The following is a 19848-nucleotide window of genomic DNA, read 5'->3' on the forward strand; positions in this document are numbered from 1 at the left end:
AGTCTTTACTGGAGAAGGGGACAGCACAGTTTGGGGCAGTTGCTGATGTAGAGTCCAGGACAAATAGAGCAAAAAAGGCAGCATGCCAGCTTAGCCCCCTTCTCTAGGGCGTTGGTGTTTTTGTTCCCCCTTCCGTGGCCTGGCTCAGAATTTTACGGTGGGGGCGGGGAGGGCGTCAGAATCAACTGGGCTATAGGTAGATCCCAGCCACTTCTAAGACGCTGAAAATGCACCAAAAGATTAGAAGCTCCACCAAGAACTAGGGCAGTTGGTAGAGGCATGTATGTGTGTGTAGGGTAATGGGAGTGGGGGATGGGATCAGGGTGGGGAGGGATTCCTGGGTTAGCACAATAAATTATAGGGCCACTTAGAGGTCGAGTTGTATTTTCAGTTCTTAAAAAGAAAAAAATATATATATATACATCTTTATGTCTCTGTACATAATCTATACTGCAGCACAGCGGCAAAACATTTAGTTAAAAAATCCAGCGAGAATGCAGGCAAACACTCCATGGAGGCATGCAGGCTAGGGTCAAGGCAGTAGCAGGGGATCCTATATGGTTGCCATAGAGGTGAGTTCCAATCATTGGGCCCACCCAGCCACCAGAGCACCACCTGGACATGTGCAAAGACATACATGCACACATGGAAAAACACAAAGGGTTTGCAGAGAAAGTAGTCACCATGTCTACAAGAAAAGATTTCACATGGTCATTGTAACAGGCAAGTGGACAAGCCCCCAGGACCTAGTTCTCATCTTAATAAGCCAAGTAGAAGAGACCTCCTGAAGTTACAAGTTGCAACTGGCAGGGATTGGGGGAGAAACAACCAAGCCTGGCTGTCCTCACCCCTCTCCTTGTCTCCCTGAGAGTATTTCTTTCATTCATTCCCTAGCATCAACAGTTTCTCTGCTTATCAGAGAAAACTGTTCTCAAATTCCCTGAAGAGGTGAATTTTCTTGAATCCTTTGTAGATCCCAGGCCATTCATGAGCTTATCCCAGTTAAATACTGTAGTTGCTCAAGATGCACAGAGAAGGAGAACTGAACAAAACAACTCGGAACAAGAATCTTTGGCCAATGAGAAAATGTAAACCTCTAAGGAGACCTGATTGAGTCCAGGAAAAGCATATTAGTGTAAAGAATTGGAGGATCTTTCTTGGTGGTGCTCATGTTTGTTCTGAAATAATTTAGTCTAGCCTATATTGAGGTTTTCAGAGTTTTGTAGTGGAATTCCAAACATTGTGAGTTCTCCTTCCAGCTTTTAAGGACTACAGTTGAAATCTTGATGATGTTGGAGGATCATCATCTTTCGCTTCATCTTCATGACTTCTGTGATGCCACAAACGTCCTTTAGAGAAAAAGCATGTATAGAAATAATGTTAGCACACTGCCAGATGCCCAAATATATGGCACCTAAAGAGAGCCAACAAAGAGTCTGTTAGGAGACAGACTGGTTTGTTTCTATTGTACCAACCATCTCTGAATCATCCAAGAATACCAGCTGACACCATGTGAGCCAAACACATGGGATGAGTTCTCAGAACCTGATAATCCATGGAACTGCTATTGACCCCTTCAGAGTCTTCTGAAAGACTTTCAAACACCATGGTCTCCCATCTGGAAGATTCTTAGGAAATCAAACCAGTTGGACCAAACCTGAGAAAACATAGCTTGGTCCAAGACATTCTCTCTTGGCATCTGTGCAAATTGTCATTTCCTCAGAAACAAACAGGCACCCTCCATCCCTTTTCCCCCATGCCAACTATTGGTATATCTCTCAAGCTTCCAGGTTATCTAGGCCCAAAATTTAGTAGAGACCACTGACATCAGAACTGGCATAACTGACAACTCTAGGAAAACCTTGTTTTGGGCCCCACTGACATCAATAATGCTTAAGTCCAACTCCAAAGAAGGGATGGAACCAAAATTCAAATAATGAAACATAGAAAACTTGCATTTCCAGGGCTTTACAGATAAGGAATAACAGAGTTTACATAGGTCATAGAAATTATTCTTCACCCTGTAGGTGCCCAGCACTGATATCCCAACCCATCTCAAACAATACTGCTTTCTGGAGCACAACCAAAATCTTGTAGCTGTATTTGACTGGGAGAGTAATCTAAGTATGACTATTTTGCCATACTTTATCAACCAAGGACATGAATGGGTCAAGCAGAAAAGTGACTGTTCTCATTTTCTCTTCAGCTATCTGTATCACAGAGACCACATAGCGTGGTTCCTTCTCAGGTTCTTCCCACTGTCCATATCACTTTTTAACTCACACTTTGTCTAAGAGGCTGCTTGGCATTGTCTAAGGTTGGCTCCCAGCCCATCTCTCCCTCCATCACCACCATATCCCTGAACTTCTAATGTGAGCTTTAGGTCCCTGGGAGGTACCCGGGCTGCTGAGGAAGTCTTCATGACCCCTATGTCTGTGGAGTGGGGGCACTTACCAATAAAACCCTGGACTCCTTGGCCTGATTTAGGCTTGTCTTCCTCTTCTAGCTTCTTCTTCCCCAATTTGGGGAACTTAACTTTCAATCTGATGCTTCTACTGTCAGTGTCTGAAGACTGTTCCTGGGAAACCACAGCAAAAGGAAGGTCAGAATTAGTTGCCTAACATTCAGAAACAATTCCTAGAGGCCTGGCAAGTTGGTGAACAAGGATGGCTGCATAAAGCAGATAGATTTGCTAACTATCCAAGTGTGGGAGACTAGTCCCATGCCCTAGGAAGGCAAATGATTTTTACCAAGATCCTATTCTGTGTCAGGTTCCTTGCTAAATACTTTAATAACTGCTCTCATATAAGCCCCCACACAACCTTGCAAAGTGGCTATTAAATACTATTATTAAATCATCCCTATTTTATTTTAATTTTTTTTAAAGATTTCATTTATTTATTTGACAGAGAGACAGCGAGAGAGGGAACACAAGCAGGGGGAGTGGGAGAGGGAGAAGTGGGCTTCCCACGGAGCAGGGAGCCCGATGCACGGCTCGATCCCAGGACCCTGGGATCATGACTTGAGCCGAAGGCAGACACTTAACCACTGAGCCACCCAGGCGCCCCTATCATCCCTATTTTAGAAATGAGGAAACAATGGCTCGGAGAGGTAAAATATTTTGCCTGAGGCCATGTGGCTAGGGATTGGAAGGATGAGATTGCTAGGAGCGCTGTTAGCTCATATGGCACCTCTGCATGAATTAGAAAAAGCACCCCTTCTTTCAGACATATGGTTTGATGAGCTACAACATACTTCCTTGGCCAAATGCCTTCATATAGGGAAGAACCTGCCTCACAGGCCACCTGCTTCCCTGACTGGAATGCAAAGAAGGTTCTCCACACATAGCTCTTAATTATGAATGTGTGTTCTCTGCTGTACAGATCAAACAGGCTCTTAAATTCCAGCTTAGCCTCCCAGCCCTCTCACTCCTGCTGAAGTGTGCTTATTTTACCACTGATCTTCGTAAAGCATAATTCCCAGGTTAACTTTGTTTCCAGAAAGTCCAGCCAAACACATTCCAAGAAACTTAGGGATTTTTCATCTTTTCAAGATATTTATACCTCCAATCCTCTCCATTAGAGAAAGGGTATAAACCTGTCCTCCTCCTCCTCCTGATCCAACTCTCCAAAAATGACAGCATCCCCACAGCTATATTGTAGCCACTGCTGCCATGCTTGATTTTCTTTTAAGCCACACACTGCTAAGGGAAGGCACTGAGCCTGCTATCCTCCCAGAGTGGGAGGGACAGGAAGCAGCAGAGAGAGGTGTTTTAACCACCCATATGGCCCAGGCACCAACCATTTAGAACAGATGTTGGCTGCAAACAACTGGTATTGACCATAATGGTATGTGCCAGATGAAATCCAGTTCCTAGTAGCAGGTATTGGGCAGGGAGGGGGAATTGTGACCAGAGAACAGCATAGAAAAAACCAATCTTGCTTATTCTTTCCCAATCATCTCCTGCCACAGAGTAGCTCTTCTTTTTGGTTATTTTTCCCATGGTCATCTAGTTTTTCAGTGTGCTTTCTGCCATGTCCTGTCTGCTTATGATGAGTAGATGGGAAGAGGGTGCTCCTTCAAGCTCAAGCTGAAAGCCACTACTGGACACCTTCTGCTACATCAGTCACTGGGTCCTGGCCCAAACTGGAAGGAACCAAGGAAGAAGCCCTATTCCTCTCTACTTCCTAATCCCCAGTTAACACACCTCTGGAACAAGAACTGAATTCAACCAGTCGATCTCGGATAGCTTTTCAAACTCCTTAGTCATGGTTTCCAGGGTAGTTCGCAGTGTGGCCTCATCCTCAGCATTTCTCAGCTGGTAAAGACAAGAAAAAGAGTGAGTATCCAGTGCCTAACACCCTGCCTTCATAAACTCTGGCTCTCTCCCACACTCTCAGTCCCTGCTAGTGGCCATGAGACGACAGGGTGCCAACTTGTATCTCCTTTGGCCATGGGATTGGTGGAAGGCATAGCTAGCTCTTTACTTTCTCAATAGGGAGATCCAGGAAACAACCATATTGTGGTGATTTCCTTGGGGCTGGGCATGCTCACAGTCTGGCAAGCAGAGAGGCCTTTTGACCAGTATCAATTAACACAAGTTATACCCCTACAGCTTAGGGTCCAGAACAAGGGTCTTACCCCTGACCCTCAAGTCCCCGGAGACATCTAAGTGTCCCCCTAAATAACAGCTACCAATTTCTAGTACATGCTGTATGCCAGGCATTGTGCATACATGATATCATTCTATCTTCCCAATAACTTTATAATACCTTACGAGGTACTATTCTCATTTTATAGACAAGAAAACAAACTCAAAGAAGTTTGGTGCTCAAGATCACATGGCTAGATAGAAACTCAGATCTGTTTAACTCTATAGCCCACCCTATATACCACACTGCCCAGAAAAAGATTTGTGAGGTGGTCAGATGCTGGGGGAATCTTTATTACATAGTTACCATAATTTAATGGCTCCTTTGTGAAGCAAGGAGAGGGCTAGAGAGAGATTGGCTCAAATTTTCCCTTTCTGGCAAAGACGGTCTGCCTCCCCAAGCTGTGCTTTCTTTATTTTTTCTTTCTTTCTTTTTCTTTCTTCTTTCTTTTTTTCTTTTTCTTTCTTTCTTTCTTTCTTTCTTTCTTTCTTTCTTTCTTTCTTTCTTTCTTTCTTTCTTTCTTTCTTTCTTTTCTTTCTTTCTTTCTTCTTTCTTTCTTCTTTCTTTCTTTCTTTCTTTCTTTCTTTCTTTCTTTCTTTCTTTCTTTCTTTCTTTCTTCTTTCTTCCTTTCTTTCTTTCTTCTTTCTTTCTTTTTAAAAGATTTTATTTGTCAGAGAGAGAGAGAGAGCACACAAGCAGGGAAAGCAGGGGGAGTGGCAGGCAGAGGGAGAAGCAGTCTCCCTGCCAAGCAAGAGTCTGATGTGGGGCTCAATCCCAGGACCCTGGGATCCTGACCTGAGCCAAAGGCAGACACTTAACCGACTGAGCCACCCAGGCACCCCCCAAGCTGTGCTTTAGCCCCTAGCTAGTCTCTCTTTGAAATTTAGAAATGCGATCCTGATGGCTTGTTCCACAGGTTCAGGAAACAAAGCTTAAGCATTCCCTAATAATCCCCAGAACCCACAGGATGAACTCTGTACAGTCCATGGGAGAGTTAAAATGAATTCTTCTGGGACCATCTTCAACTCAGAAGAACCAAGTCCTAGACCAGCAACATAGCTGAGATAGTTCATGTTCCATTAAACAGTGAGCTGGGAGAACAGATGCATGTTGCTATCATCAGCCCTGACATACTTTCCAGCCCACCTAACTTGGCCTCACCTCTCCTCCCTGTCATATACTTTACTATCAATCTGGCACTTCTGTGGCTTCTAGCTGTGTATGGGCCACTTGATGCTCCAACCATAAATGGATCCTTGCCAACTGTCACAAATGGATGGCAGGTGGATAGGTGGGGGATGGGTTGGAGATTATGGTCAGTCAGAATGGGATATGAGAGAGAAACAAGTCAGTGCTGACAAATAATCTTTTGCTTTACAACTAATGATTTAGGACAGTACAGAGTAGCCCAGATGCACAGGACATGTGTGTGCACATGGGGGTAGGATGCAGGATAGCAGGTGTCAGGTAGAAATGGCTGTCACTTTAAGGTAAGGGAGAAAGGGGCAGGGAGTCCATTGGGGCATACTTAACAGCAATGCTCAAAAGGGGTTTGGTAGTCAAACCCAAAGCCACAGAGAAGAAAGAAGGATTTGGGTCCCTGAAAAATGATTTCTAATCATAATAGGAGAAGAATAAATTGGCTTCCTAATGACTTCCTATTTAGCATCCAGAGATTCAGGCTCTGAAAAATTCTAGGTGGTGGGTTTGGGTCTCATGCTCTATTCTCCTATCCTTCTGGCTCTATAGGAGACCTTGTCCAGGACTCTCTGAGGTAAATGTGTGAACCGACTCAGAGGACTTGGTTGCTTATTTCTTGGTTTCTGTTCTAACACATCACTGGCCATAGTATAAGTGAGGTTGCCAAATAAAGGAAGTGGGAGTTACTGGGTGGGATTTACTTCATCATAAATCTACATCCCTCTGCCAACACTGAGCTGCTTACTGCCCTCCTTCTTCAAGGGGAAGAATAACAACACCAAAATGAAATAAGCTTTATTTCCATGCCACCTCTGACATAGCCTTTCCAGAGATACATGATCATTCTTAGCTGCTGCCTGCCCCCTGGTCTCATTTGGATGTGCGTATGTGTGTGGGGGTCCTTATCAGGTCCTTAACTTGTATTAGGTGTGGTATATGCTCAGTTTGAGTTGTTGGCTGGCACAAACCAATTTTCATGCCAGGAGCTTCAAGAAAGCCTGAGTGGCAATGAGAGGCCAAGCTCCCATATTTCCTGCTGCTCAGACTGCAAGGCCATTGAGCTCTGCCTATATATAGAAGGTACTTCTGTTGTTGTTGTTTAAGGCTGAAAGATTCTAGCTCGGGGCTCAGATGCTGGGACAGCCTGGCCTGATTGCCTTAGCCACTCTGCCGCCTGTGCAGTGTGCCAATTAGATGTGCAAATGGAAAAGGGGAAGTGGGTGCACTTCTTGCAATATCAACTCAGAAGCCCCTCTTCAAATAAACATTAATTAGATGAGAGGCAAGAACAGCACCTGCCTCAGGGCTTTAGCAGCCAACCCAAAAGTGGGGTAGTCATGATCAGTTGACTCATCAGAGCACACTCGTCAAGTGTGCCTATGGGCTTTGCATTATGAGAAACATTCAACTATTCTTGTAGCTCAAAAACTGAGCTTCAGTCCATTTTCCCTAACACGAATAAAATCTATCATCTATCAGGCCGCTACTAGATGCCAGGCCAGCTATGCCCTTAATATACAATAGCTAATTTAATTCTCACAACAACCTGGAGAGGTAGAGATTACAATTACTATTTTATAGATAGGGAAACCAAGACCCAGAGATGTGAGGTTACTTCACACAGCTTGGAAGTAACACAATTATGGATTAAATTGTGTTACCCCCACCACAAGAAAGGTTTGTTTAAATCCTAGCCCCCAGTACCTCAGAATATGACTTTATTTGGAAATGGCATCATTACAGATGAGGTCATACTGGAGTAGGGTAGGCCCCTGATCCAGTATGACTGGTGTCCTTACAAGAAGATGGTCATGTGAAGACAGAGACACAAGGAGAATACCATGTGAAGATGGAGGATTGGAGTAATGCTTCCACAAGCCAAGGAATACCAAAGATTGCCGGCAAGTCACCAGAAGCTAGGAAAGTGCAAGGAAGGATTTGCCTACAGTTTTCAGAGGCAATATGGCCCTGCTGACACATTGATTTCAGCTTCTAGCCTCCAGAACTGTGAGATAATAAATTTCTGTTGTTTTAAGTTACCCAGGTTTCAGTACTTTGGTACAGCAGCCTTACAAAATGAATAGAGTTAGTGAGTGGCAGATTGGGGATTTGAACCTAGAGTTTCCCACTAGTCTATATTCTCTTCCCACATGGTGACAAAGGTATATGGAAACTTGGGAGATACAGAGCAGCTCAAAAGAGTTCACCCCTTTCTACTGAACCTGTGTTAAGTATGATGAGAACACCCTACTTTTGATTGGCCTGGTCTGGACCCAGGAGACATTGGCCAAAGGAAAGGGAGAGACTTTCTTCAAGGATATGGTTGTCACTATGGATTAGCATAACCATGAATTGATACAATCAATGACAACCCTGGGTGAGGATGACACAGCAGGGACTTCCAGGTAAGCACCTGGCCAAAATATTCCTACGTGTCTTCCAACACCCTAGAACCAAGCATAGACCATGACCATCTTCAGATGGAATACTTTGCCCTCCCTCATTCCAACCCCCTCCACTCACCAAGTTTTCATCCAGGAAAGCTTTGGTGTCATCGTAGAGCCCTTTAAGACTAAATGTAACATCTACTGCATCATTTCTGCTTAGAGTCTGAGAGAAGAAAGGAAAAGAAAGGAAGGGAAAGGACAAAGACAGAGGAGTTGTTGGTTAGTAAGCATGCAGCTGGCTTCTCTGTAGGAAGGTAGGAGCAGGCTAGTAGGATGTGGCCATAGGTGAAAAAGTAATATTCAAAATATAGCACAACTAGTACAGCATGGACATCAACCAATCAGAACCGACATAACCAGAGCGGTCAACTACTGGTACAGACTGGTGTGTTCTATGAAGAGGTGCGGCACACCTTGGCATTTGACACCATTGATTGCTATGGATACAGTGAAATAGGAAATACGGAAACCAGAGAATAAATCTGATGCTACTTGTTGCTGCTACATTAAAACCTCCTTTCCCATGGTAGGTGGGGTTAGGCCCAACCATCTCTTTTCAAAACTCCAGGCTTTGAGCTCTAGGCCTCCACCAACTCAGTCTGGCTGAAAATAAATAGGAAACCCACATTTTAGGAGGCCTTGATCCTATATGTGGCCCTTTCGTATTGTTTGCCTAGCACTAAAGTTACTTTTTAAAAAGAATCACTTAAATCTTCTGGCAGTGGGTAAAGTCATGGGATGGCACATTTAACATCAAGTATCCTAATCTGGACCTTTCCCTCAAGAGGGAAACCAAGGCAGCCTGGAGCTCAGGTTTCCATGACAGGCATCACTTTAACAGGTTATACAGGGATCCACTTGGGATGAGGAAGTGCCAATGCCAAGTTGCTCTCTATCCATTGGCTATTTCTCCCATGAGGCCAGTGTGGTTGATAGCTATCAGGACGAGGGCTAGCTCTCAGGCTGATGAAATCTGCTATGGAATTTCCCCAGTAGCCACCCTGCACCTATAACAAGTCAAGGAATACCTCTACTTCCCCTCTACTCTATCGATCAGTTTCCTGCCATATCATTTGCCCAGTTTCTCCACCCAGCCTCTGGCTCACTTTTCTTCACTTTCATCCCCTTTCCTATTTGGTTTGACTCTTTTTCTTCATCTGCCCCTTCCTTTCTTACCTCATTGGGAACGCAGGAAGCTGCACATGCCTCATTGCCACTGTCTTGGCTGTAAAATATGTCATTCAGAATGTTAGCACTGGCATTCACAGAATCCATGAGAACAGACACATGCTGGTGGACCTTGCTCAGGTCAGTAAGTCTGTAAGAAAGCAAGAACAGATGAATGGGTCTGGAAATTCTAAAAAACTTCTGGCCTGGGGTGCTGGTGAGGGTTGGGATGAAGGTAGAAATGAGAGCTCTGGGTACCTGTTGGGTAGCAAACTATGCCAGAAAATGTTTCTGATCTTCTCTAGGTATTTGTCTTTGTCCATCCTTATCTCACCTGAATTAGATACTGGGTACTTTGGGAGAGTGAGAGGCCAGGCTAGAGAAGGGAAGCTGACTTTAAGAACTCTGAGGCCCTCTTGATATTTAAGGGCAAGGATAAATATTCTGAGTCTTATGGGGCCTGGGGCATCAGGAGGTCAAAGTTCATCTCTGGGCCTAAAGGAAGAGGTTCAAGCTGGCTTATTGTTGAGCACAAAGACTATTTCCTGCCTGGATTGTCAGGGTCCCTGTCAATCTTCAGAGCTCTGGGAAAGACTCCTTTCTGAGGCCAGGCTCCTTAGCAGCCAATAGACACAAGTTAGCTTCTTTTCCCTATCTGTTCTTGGGATTCCCAGCCCTGTATCTGGGCCAGTCCTCTTACCTGCTGATGAGGTTTTCTGCAAGCCGAGCTAAGCGCTGCATCTGGGCATACTCCTCATCAGAGAGGCTATCCTGAGATTCCTGGGAGTCCAGCTGGGGTTGAGAGGCAGCTTGAATTTCACTATGCTTGCACTCCCACATTTTCATTGAGTTCTCAAAGTCCTGAAAATGAAGATAGTGGCAGATCCTGATGATCACGATAGCTAAGAGGGTACATGACAGATCTGTTTGTGAGTCTGATTTTTGTGGGGACAGTGGGTAAAGGAGAAAGAGGACCCCATCCATTCTTCTATACACTCATCTACACACCTGCACATCTATCCTTCATTTTATTTACTGTCCCTTTCCTACTAGGCACTGTTAATTTTTGTTGTTGTTACTGTGCTGCATCTTGGGACCACATGCTTCAGTCAGATAGATGTTAACCTTCTAGAAGCTCCTATATGAGGGTATCATAATCATAAGACAGTGGAGCACCTTTCACGCTCCATTCTTTGCCAAATCTAGGCCATATGTTGTTGATAGATTTTAGAGCCAGACATATCTAGTTTAATTTTGAATTGTGCTTCTGTCATTTACTGGTTGTGTGATCTTTAGCACATATTATTTAACCTCTCTGGTTTTCATTTTCCTCACCTGTAAAATAGGAATAAGAGTATCTTCTTCATAGGATTGTTGGGAGTACCTACTTGAGAGAATATATGTGCCCAGCACAAAGTAGGCAGTTTATAAACTAAACTTCCCTTCCCTTCTCTATTGCTATTTTTACGGATGGTTCACAGGTCAGAGTGGAAGAAAGTCTCCAGGTACTGAACATCTGATCAATAATGGCTTCTTTCTAGCCTTAGGTGGTTTGACTGAAGTGGGTGGCATTTGCAAATGCAGCATTTTCAATCTTAGAGAAACTTAAAGACCATATTCAATGAACAATCTCTTGTCGAAGGAGATATCTCCATAGCTACTTGAGGCCTTTAGTTCTCTGTGCAGTGGAGGGAGAGGAACAACTTTGTCTAAAACCAAAGGAGGGAGCTCCTTGTCTCACTCTCTTGACAGTGGTTTGCAAATGTCAGTATATGACAGAATGTCTCAGAGAGCTTATTTACAAATGCAATTCCCAGGAACTACCCATCCCCGTTCTGATTCAGTGGGTCTGGTGTGGGGCCCAGGAATGTGCATTTCTACTAAGCACCCAAGGTGACTCTGATGTAAGTGACATGCAGACCTCCCATTGAGGAATTCTGCCTGGCTGGAAGTATTCAATACTCAAGTGACAGCTATAGAGGAGACAATATAGGAGAAAGGTGAGATTTTCCTTTCTTACCCGATCTCTTGTCAACATTTGGGCAGCATTCTTGTATCTAATCTTGATAAGGCCTGGCCTCTGAATCCAGGCCTCTCCATCCACCTGCACTGGGATACCTTCTTCACCATCAATGGTTATCATCACCTCATGGCACTGCCAGAGAAGAGGAGGGAGGATGGAGGAGAAAAATGAGGCCAATACCACAGATCAATCTGATAATCCCACAGTAATGGCCTTAATGTGTATCTGAAGCAGGACTGGCAAGGATGTGAATCGGATTATCTCAGGGAAAAACACCTGTTTCCTATGGGCTTTTGGCTCCTTTTGGTCCCTATGACCTCTGTCTCCAACCTTAGCCAGCACCTTACCACCCACCAGATAACCTCCCTCCACCCTGGCACTCTTACACCCAGTTATTTTGTGGGACTACTCCACATTCTAGGTTGTAGCCTCAAAGCCCAGGCTTTTCTGGTGCCCACCCAACCCTTGCCTACCTGGGCGATGCGATGATGATGCAGGTTAATGATACGGGACATTGCCATTTGTACAGAACCAAAGATAGCCACTACCTCCAGCTTCCCATCATCTATTGCAGGAGCCTCATATTCCTGAGGAGGAAAAACTATGTCACATATCCCACCCTTGAGAAACCACACCCTGTCTATCACAAGCACATATGCTGTGAAGGCTCCTGGTGAGAATTTTTCTAGCTCATGAAGAGTGGAAAAACTGTATATTGAAAGGGGAAAGATGAGGTCAGGAAACCAATCTGGAAGAAGGGCACTGAGATCACAATTCTTAGCCCCTTTTGAGATCACAACTTTTAGCTGGCTCCCCCAAACCTCCCCCCTGTCCAATCTAGCTTCATAAATTCCTAAGGCCAGTCCCATTGGCCTCATGACTTTCTTGGGTGAGCTCAGAGGAAAGGAGTCATGGCCAATTTCCCAGGAGGTTTTATTTACAGAACTCCTTGGAGAAAAGAGAAACCTTTTAAGGATCTTTCAGGCATGAGGAGTAGAAAATTCAAAGTCCAGCCAACACCTAAGATTTGATCTGATCCTGAGGCCTTTGGTTGATTCTTGTGCTCTGGGATGGTAATTGCCTTTAAAAAAAACCTGATCACATAGCTGAGCTAATAAAGGTTCCCAGTCTATCTCCTATTCCCCCATTGTCTACTTCCTACACCAGTCAGTCCAGCTACCCTTTCTGAGAGACCTTAGAGGGGTCAAGCTTTTTCCTTCCCTGTTCCTTGTTCCATACTCACCGTGGTTGCTGTGCTGCTTCCCCAAAAGTTGACACCTCCAGCATAGCTGGTAATGTTGAGCACTACAATGCCTTGCAGGTTTGGCAAGGAGATGGCTTCTCCATCACACTGAAAGAAAAGAGTAGTTCTCATTTGTTGGCCCTTCAGATACCAGTGTGGAGGGACCTTTACAGAGATGGGGGAAGGGCTCTGTCTTCTCTTCATGCTATCATTTTCTTTTTCTTTTTCTTTTTTTTTTTAAAGATTTTTATTTACTTATTTGACAGAGAGACAGCGAGAGAGGGAACACAAGCAGTGGCAGGGGGAGAGGGAGAAGCAGGCTTCCCGCCGAGCAGGGAGCTCAATGCCGGGCTCAATCCCAGGACCCCGGGATCATGACCTGAGCCGAAGGCAGACGCTTAACAACTGAGCCACCCAGGCGCCCCTTTGCTATCATTTTCTTATCCACAAAATGGAAATGGAAATCTATCTTTATGCCTTCCTCCCAGGAGCTGCGAGGGATGATCAGAGTTAAAGCTTGGGAAGAACCAAAGAAATAGGGAAAAGTTGATTTCCAAAGTAATGAGATTTCCTTTCTCCATGTCCAGGAAGTATTGCCCTCTTTTCCACTCACCTCCAGGTGTACTCGTTCTTCCAGTTTCCTATAAGAGCGCTGGAAAAGTTCCTTGCTTCCCAGAAGACCATACCACATTTTGTTCTTAAGGCGGCTACTATAGGGAGGTAAGGATAGAGAAAGATAGTCAGAGGGTGAATAATATAAATGAATGAAGAAAAGCAAGAGGAGACACCATCTTATTCCTCAAGTGCCTTCCTTTTAAAAAAAGAGTTTTTTTTTTTTTTAATTCCAGTATAGTTAACATACAGTGTTATATTAGTTTCAGGTGTACACTATAGTGATTTAACAATTCTATACATTACTCAGTGCTCATCATGATAATCGTGCTCTTTAATCCCCACCACCTATTATACTCATCCCCCAACCACCTCCCCTCTGGTAACCATCAGTTTGTTCTCTATACTTAAGAGTCTGTTTTTTGGTTTGTCTATTTTCTCTTTGTTCATTTGTTTTGTTTCTTAAATTCCACATATGAGTGAAATCATATGGTATTTGTCTTTCTCTGACTGACTTATTTCACTTACTATTATATCCTTTAGATCCAGCCATGTTGTTGCAAATGGCAAGATTCGTTATTTTTTATGGCTGAGTAATATTCCAGTGTGTGTGTGTGTGTGTGTGTGTGTGTGTGTACACACACACACACACACACACCACATCTTCATCCATTCATCTAAGGATGGATACTTGGGTTTATTCCATATCTTGGCTATTGTAAATAGTTCTGTAATAAATATAGGGGTACATATATCTTTTCGAATTAGTGTTTTCATTTTCTTTGGGTAAATAGAGTGGAATTATTAGATTATATGGTAATTCTATTTTTAATTTTTTGAGGAAACTCCATATTGTTTTCCACAGTTGTTGCACTGGTTTGCCTTCCCTTTTCTCCACATCCTTGCCAACACTTGTTGTTTCTTGTGTTTTTGATTATAGCCATTCTGGTAAGTGTGAGGTGGTATCTCATTGATGTTTTGATTTACATTTCCCTGATGATTAGTGATATTGAGCATCTTTTCATATATCTGTTGGCCATCTGTATGTGTTCTTTGGAGAAATGTCTGTTCACATCTTCTGCCCATTTTAACTGGATTATTTGTTTTTCTGGTGTTGAGCTGCATAAATTCTTTATATTTTGGATACTAACCCCTTATTGGATATATCATTTGCAAATATCTTCTCCCATTGAGTAGGTTGTCTTTCTGTTTTGCTGATTGTTTCCTTTGTTGTGCAAAAAGCTTTTTATTTTGATATAGTCCCAATAGTTTATTTTTGCTTTTGTTTCCCTTGCCAGAGGAGACATATCTAGAAAAATGTTGCTACAGCCTATGTCATAGAAATTACTGCCTGTGCTCTCTTCTAGGATATTTATGGTTTCAGGTCTCACACTTAGGTCGTTAATCCATTTTGAGTTTATTTTTATGTATTGTGTAAGAAAATGGTCCAGTTTCATTCTTTTGCATGTAGCCGTCCAGTTTTCCCATCATTTGTTGAAGAGAATTTTCCTATTGCATATTCATGCGTCCTTTGTTGTAGATTAATTGACTATATAATCATGGGTTTATTTCTGGGCTCTCTATTCTGTTCCATTGATCTATGTGTCTATATTTGTTTTTTTTTTTTAAGTTTTTATTTATTTATTTATTTGACAGAGAGAGAGAGACAGTGAGAAAGGGAACACAAGCAGGGGGAGTGGAAGAGGGAGAAGCAGGCTTCCCGCCGAACAGGGAGTCCGATGCGGGGCACGATCCCAGGACCCTGGGATCATGACCTGAGCTGAAGGCAGATGCTTAACAACTGAGCCACCCAGGTGCCCCTATGTGTCTATATTTGTGCCAGTACCATCTCCAAGTACCTTCTTATAGAGAGGAGTCATGTCAGATGGTAAGTGGACACAAGAGGGGATGCTAGGATAATGTAACCTGTACCCCTATGCAAACATCTACTGAAATGGGTTCCTGGGCCCTCTAGAAGCCTCAGCATCACCTCAATTTGCTGTTTTTCCTTGATGCTGATATTAGCTCAGACTTGGAAGACACAGGCTATATTCAGAATGCAATATTCATAAAAAACTATGAGCATAACTGGTTTATACACACCAGCTAGTCTGGCAAGTGCCATTCCAGGAGCATAAAATTTCAGCTGCTTGGGATCAATTTCATTTGAAACATATGACTCTTATACTGCAATATATTTGAAGCGTAACTTTTCTGGCAAAGTGGAGGGATTTTTCTAAGACCTGTATATTAAACCAGTGCCATAGAATAGAGCTAAGCTTACTAGGCAGATTGTAGAGGAGGAGCCAGTGGAGAGAATATGGGAAGGCAAATGTTGTCAGGAGACTTGGGGTGGATGTGGGAAGGACAGGGTTCTACTGACTGTAAGATCTCTGATAAAAACAGGCAGGGGCTTACAATCACTAAAAAGGTTGGATAGAGTTTACTATGAGTTTTTTTTTTTTTTTTTTTACTATTTTAATACCTTTTACTGGTATTAAATCAGATGTATGTATATTTTAATAAGTACAGTACATAATCATTCTTGTGTTATTCCTGTACAACATTCCAGACCTTTAGCTTTTATACCTGATTATGATTTGGATGCCTAAAAAATGTAATAGAAGTGTTAGATTTTATAGTTACTATTATTCCGTGTACTATATAATGAGAAATATTCTTCCATTGCACAAGCTTCCTTTTGGTAGTCAGCAAGGCCATTTTGAAGCATGACCATGAAACTCAGTTTACTTCCCAAAATTCTTTACTCACTCTCTTTTTTATTTCTTTCTTTAAATTTTTTTTATTTAAACACAATTTAATTAACATATACTGTATTATTAGTTTCAGGGGTAGAATTCAGTGATTCATCAGTTGCGTACAACACCCAGTGCTCATTACTTCAAATGCCCTCCTTAATGCCCATCACCCAGTTACCCCATCCCCCTACCTGCCTCCCCTCCAGCAACCCTCAGTTTGTTCCCTATAGTTAAGACTCTCTTACGGTTTGTCTCCCTCTCTGTTTAAAAATAGAGCTACCCTATGACCTAGCAATTGGACTACTAGGTATTTATCCAAAAGATACAAACATAGTGATCTGAAGGGGCACATGCACACCAATGTTTATAGCAGCAATGTTCACAATAGCCAAAATATGGAAAGAGCCCAGATGTCCATAAACAGAAGAATGGATAAAGAAGATGTGGGATGTGTATATTTATATAATGGAATATTACTCAGCTATCAAAAAGAATGAAATCTTGCCATTTGCACTGACATGAATGGAACTAGAGGGTATTATGCTAAGCAAAATAAGTCAGTCAGAGAAAGATAAATACCATATGATTTCACTCATATGGAATTTAAGAAACAAAACAGATGAGTATAGGGGAAGGGAAGGAAAAATAAAATAAGATGAATACTATGAACTTTTAGAGTGACAATGAGTCACTACAAGGCATGAATTTTGAAATGTAAGAAGCCTAGCACAAAATTATTTGGACTCTTGTTTGAAACCATAAGTTCTCTGGGCACTTTAGCTTCCTCATATATAAAAATAGGAATTTAGTTATATGGAAATTCGAAATACCTAGAACAACCAAAACAATTCTGAAAAAGAACAAAGTTGGAGGACTTTCATCTTCCAATTTCAAAACTTACTATAAAGCTACAGTTATTAAGACAGTGTGAAGATAGACATATAGAATTATGGAACAGAAGTGAGAGTCTAGAAAAAACCTTTACATTTTTCATCAACTGATTTTTGACAAAGGTGCCAACACAATTCCTTGGGGGAAAGGATAGCATCAAAAATGGTGCTGCACTAATTGGATCTTCACATGCAAAAAGACAAACTTAGACCCTTGCCTCATGCCATACACAAAAACTAACTCAAAGCAGATAATAGACTTAAATGTAAGAGCAAAAACAACACAAATTTTAGAAGAAAACTTAGGAGCAAATTTTTGAGGTTAGGTGAAACTGTTTAGCTATGTCATCAAAAGCATGGTCCATAAAAGAAAACAGTTGATCAATTGGAACTCATCAAAATTCAAATCTTTTTTATTTCAAGACACCATTAAGAAAATTAAAAGACAGACAACAACAAAAAAAGACAAGCAATTGAATGAAATCTTGTCATTTGCAACAATATGGATGGACCCAGAGAGTGTTATGCTAAGTGAAATAAGTCAGACAGAGAAAGACAAATACTGTATAATTTCACTTATATATGGAATCTAAAAACAAAACAAAACAGAAAAGGATTCATAAATACAGAGCACAAACTGGTGGTTGCCAGAGAGGATGTGGGTGGGGAAATGAGCAAAATAGATACAGGGGATTAACAGGTACAAAAGTCTAGTTATAATATAAATAAGTCACAGAGATGAAATATACAGCATAGGGAATGTAGTCAATAATATTTTAATAATATTTTATGGTGACAGATGGTAACTACACCATCTTTCTTTAAATTTTTTTAAATTTATCCTGGTGAGCATTGAGCAATGTGTAGAATTATTAGATTATATGGTAATTCTATTTTTTACCTGGTGAGCATTGAGCAATGTGTAGAATTGTTGAATCAGTATGTTGTACACCTGAAACTAATAGATTATATGTCAACTATGCTTCAATAATTAAAAAAATAAATATATAAAGTAGAAAGAAAAATCACCCTGCAATTGAATCCCTATGAAATAATCACTGGAACATTGTTTTATAATTATAAACCCTTTTCTATGTACATCTATGCATACTTACTTAAAAATGTTTACTATAAAATGAGTCGTAAAAAAAAACAAGCAATTGGAAAATAATATTTGCAAAACACATATCTGATAAAGTACTTGTTCCTCAGCCTGGGTCTGCTCTGAGAAAGAAGTTCTGGTGGCAAGTGGCAGGGGTGGTGGTGGGGTGTGTGCTTTTTTTTTACTTGTAGTTTCAATTTACAAGAACTCTGAGGCTGCCTTAGGGTATGTCTATAGTACAAAAGTACTAAAAGGTGCCAAGTAACCTAATACTAGATGGGGTAAAATCACTGGATCCTGGGGAACCAGGTTAGGAACACCAAGAATCAGTACGGCAATCTTTGATAATTTGTAGCCTTGCCAAGCAAAAACGACTTAAGCCACTACTAGGACCTGGTCAAGCTCTCACAGACAGAACAAAGGTAGAAAATTTGCTGAATCAAGTCAGTGTAATCTGTTTTCAATAACAGTAACACCATAAGCTGTGTTACACAGCAATCTATAGGTCTAAACTATGTAGGCAGCTCCAAGTTCAGGATGCCAAAGCAGAGTCATCACAGATCAGGTCAAAATTTAGAGTAAGCCATCCCACTAGGCTAACATTGGGAACAATGTGTTTTACTTCTAAAGAACCTCTTTCTCTTGCTTGTCTGAAAGGTAGGGGATGTAGGAATATATGTGTATATTGTAATTGTGTGTTTGCATGTAGGGAGGGGAGTTTCTTTTCCTTACTTGTATTGTCCTGGGTGTTCATCTCTTCTAGTGTTGAATTCCAGAGAAATTTTAGCATCCAGTCCAATTCCAAAATAGTTGTTCATGACACACCTTTCTTTGAAGCGTCTGAAATTAGCCAAAGGAAAGAAGAGGACAGACATTGGTGTAGGAAAGAAGTGCCATTATCATTAGGCTGGAGACTTTATCTGCATGATTGAAAACCACTGAGGGAGGGCCTTTCCTACATTGGGCACAAGACTTTATGTTTGCGACAGGAACATATAGATGTCTTATTGTGTTAACACCTAGCTTGTTTGCTTTAAGAGAGGGCACCCAGCCAGGTGGGAGGATTCAGTGGGATTGGAACTCATAATAAATAAATCATCTTTGGAGGCCCTTAGATATGAGCGGTCAATATTTTCTTCACATATAATAAAGGGAAATACTAACTGACTTATTCCCATAAAGAACTTTTAAGCATCTCAGATAAAAATGTATGATGAAAGTAAAGTCTGCAGTACTGTTTTCAGAGATGTCTGAACTCCTTTGTAGCACTTTCACATCAAAGGGCAAAGTGACCACACATTTGAGGGAAAAGACTGATAAAAGAGGGTAGATATGTACACAACCAAAAAAGCCAGGCAGGTTTTTTTTTGATTCTTCTGCATCCATCTTGGGTGTCAACATCAAAACCAGTGTGCTGGAACCAGTTAGTACCAGCTCATATAAGCTGATTATGCCTATTATGTCCCAATTCTGCATTCAATGGAATTATATCAGTAGCTTGAAATGAATCACAGACCTGCACCTCTGAAACAAATAATACATTATATGTTTAAAAAAAAAGGAAGAAGATAGTAGGAAGGGAAAAATGTAGGGGGGAAATTGGAGGGGGAGATGAACCATGAGAGACTATGGACTCTGAGAAACAAACTGAGGGTTCTAGAGGGGAGGGGGGGTGGGGGGATGGGTTAGCCTGGTGATGGGTATTAAAGAGGGCATGTACTGCATGGAGCACTGGGTGTTATACGCAAACAAT

At 41.9% G+C, this 19848-nt stretch overlaps 1 protein-coding gene across 1 annotated transcript in view; it reads right to left on the minus strand.

Annotated features, from left to right (window-relative positions):
* Positions 1-1128: 1128 nt before the first annotated feature.
* Positions 1129-19848, minus strand: part of DGKK (diacylglycerol kinase kappa) — a 147824-nt gene continuing 129104 nt past the window's right edge. The window contains exons 18-28 of the mRNA XM_032397941.1: positions 18828-18935; positions 13346-13442; positions 12733-12840; positions 11963-12076; positions 11487-11621; positions 10167-10327; positions 9476-9617; positions 8376-8462; positions 4208-4318; positions 2455-2578; positions 1129-1349 (exon numbers count right to left, since the gene is read on the minus strand). Of these exons, the coding sequence (XP_032253832.1) occupies positions 1270-1349; positions 2455-2578; positions 4208-4318; positions 8376-8462; positions 9476-9617; positions 10167-10327; positions 11487-11621; positions 11963-12076; positions 12733-12840; positions 13346-13442; positions 18828-18935 (1267 nt within the window). The 3' untranslated portion in view covers positions 1129-1269. The remainder of the gene's footprint in view (positions 1350-2454; positions 2579-4207; positions 4319-8375; positions 8463-9475; positions 9618-10166; positions 10328-11486; positions 11622-11962; positions 12077-12732; positions 12841-13345; positions 13443-18827; positions 18936-19848) is intronic.

This window comes from Phoca vitulina, unplaced genomic scaffold (assembly GCF_004348235.1).
Source record: "Phoca vitulina isolate PV1807 unplaced genomic scaffold, GSC_HSeal_1.0 scaffold107, whole genome shotgun sequence".
Lineage (NCBI taxonomy): Eukaryota > Metazoa > Chordata > Mammalia > Carnivora > Phocidae > Phoca > Phoca vitulina.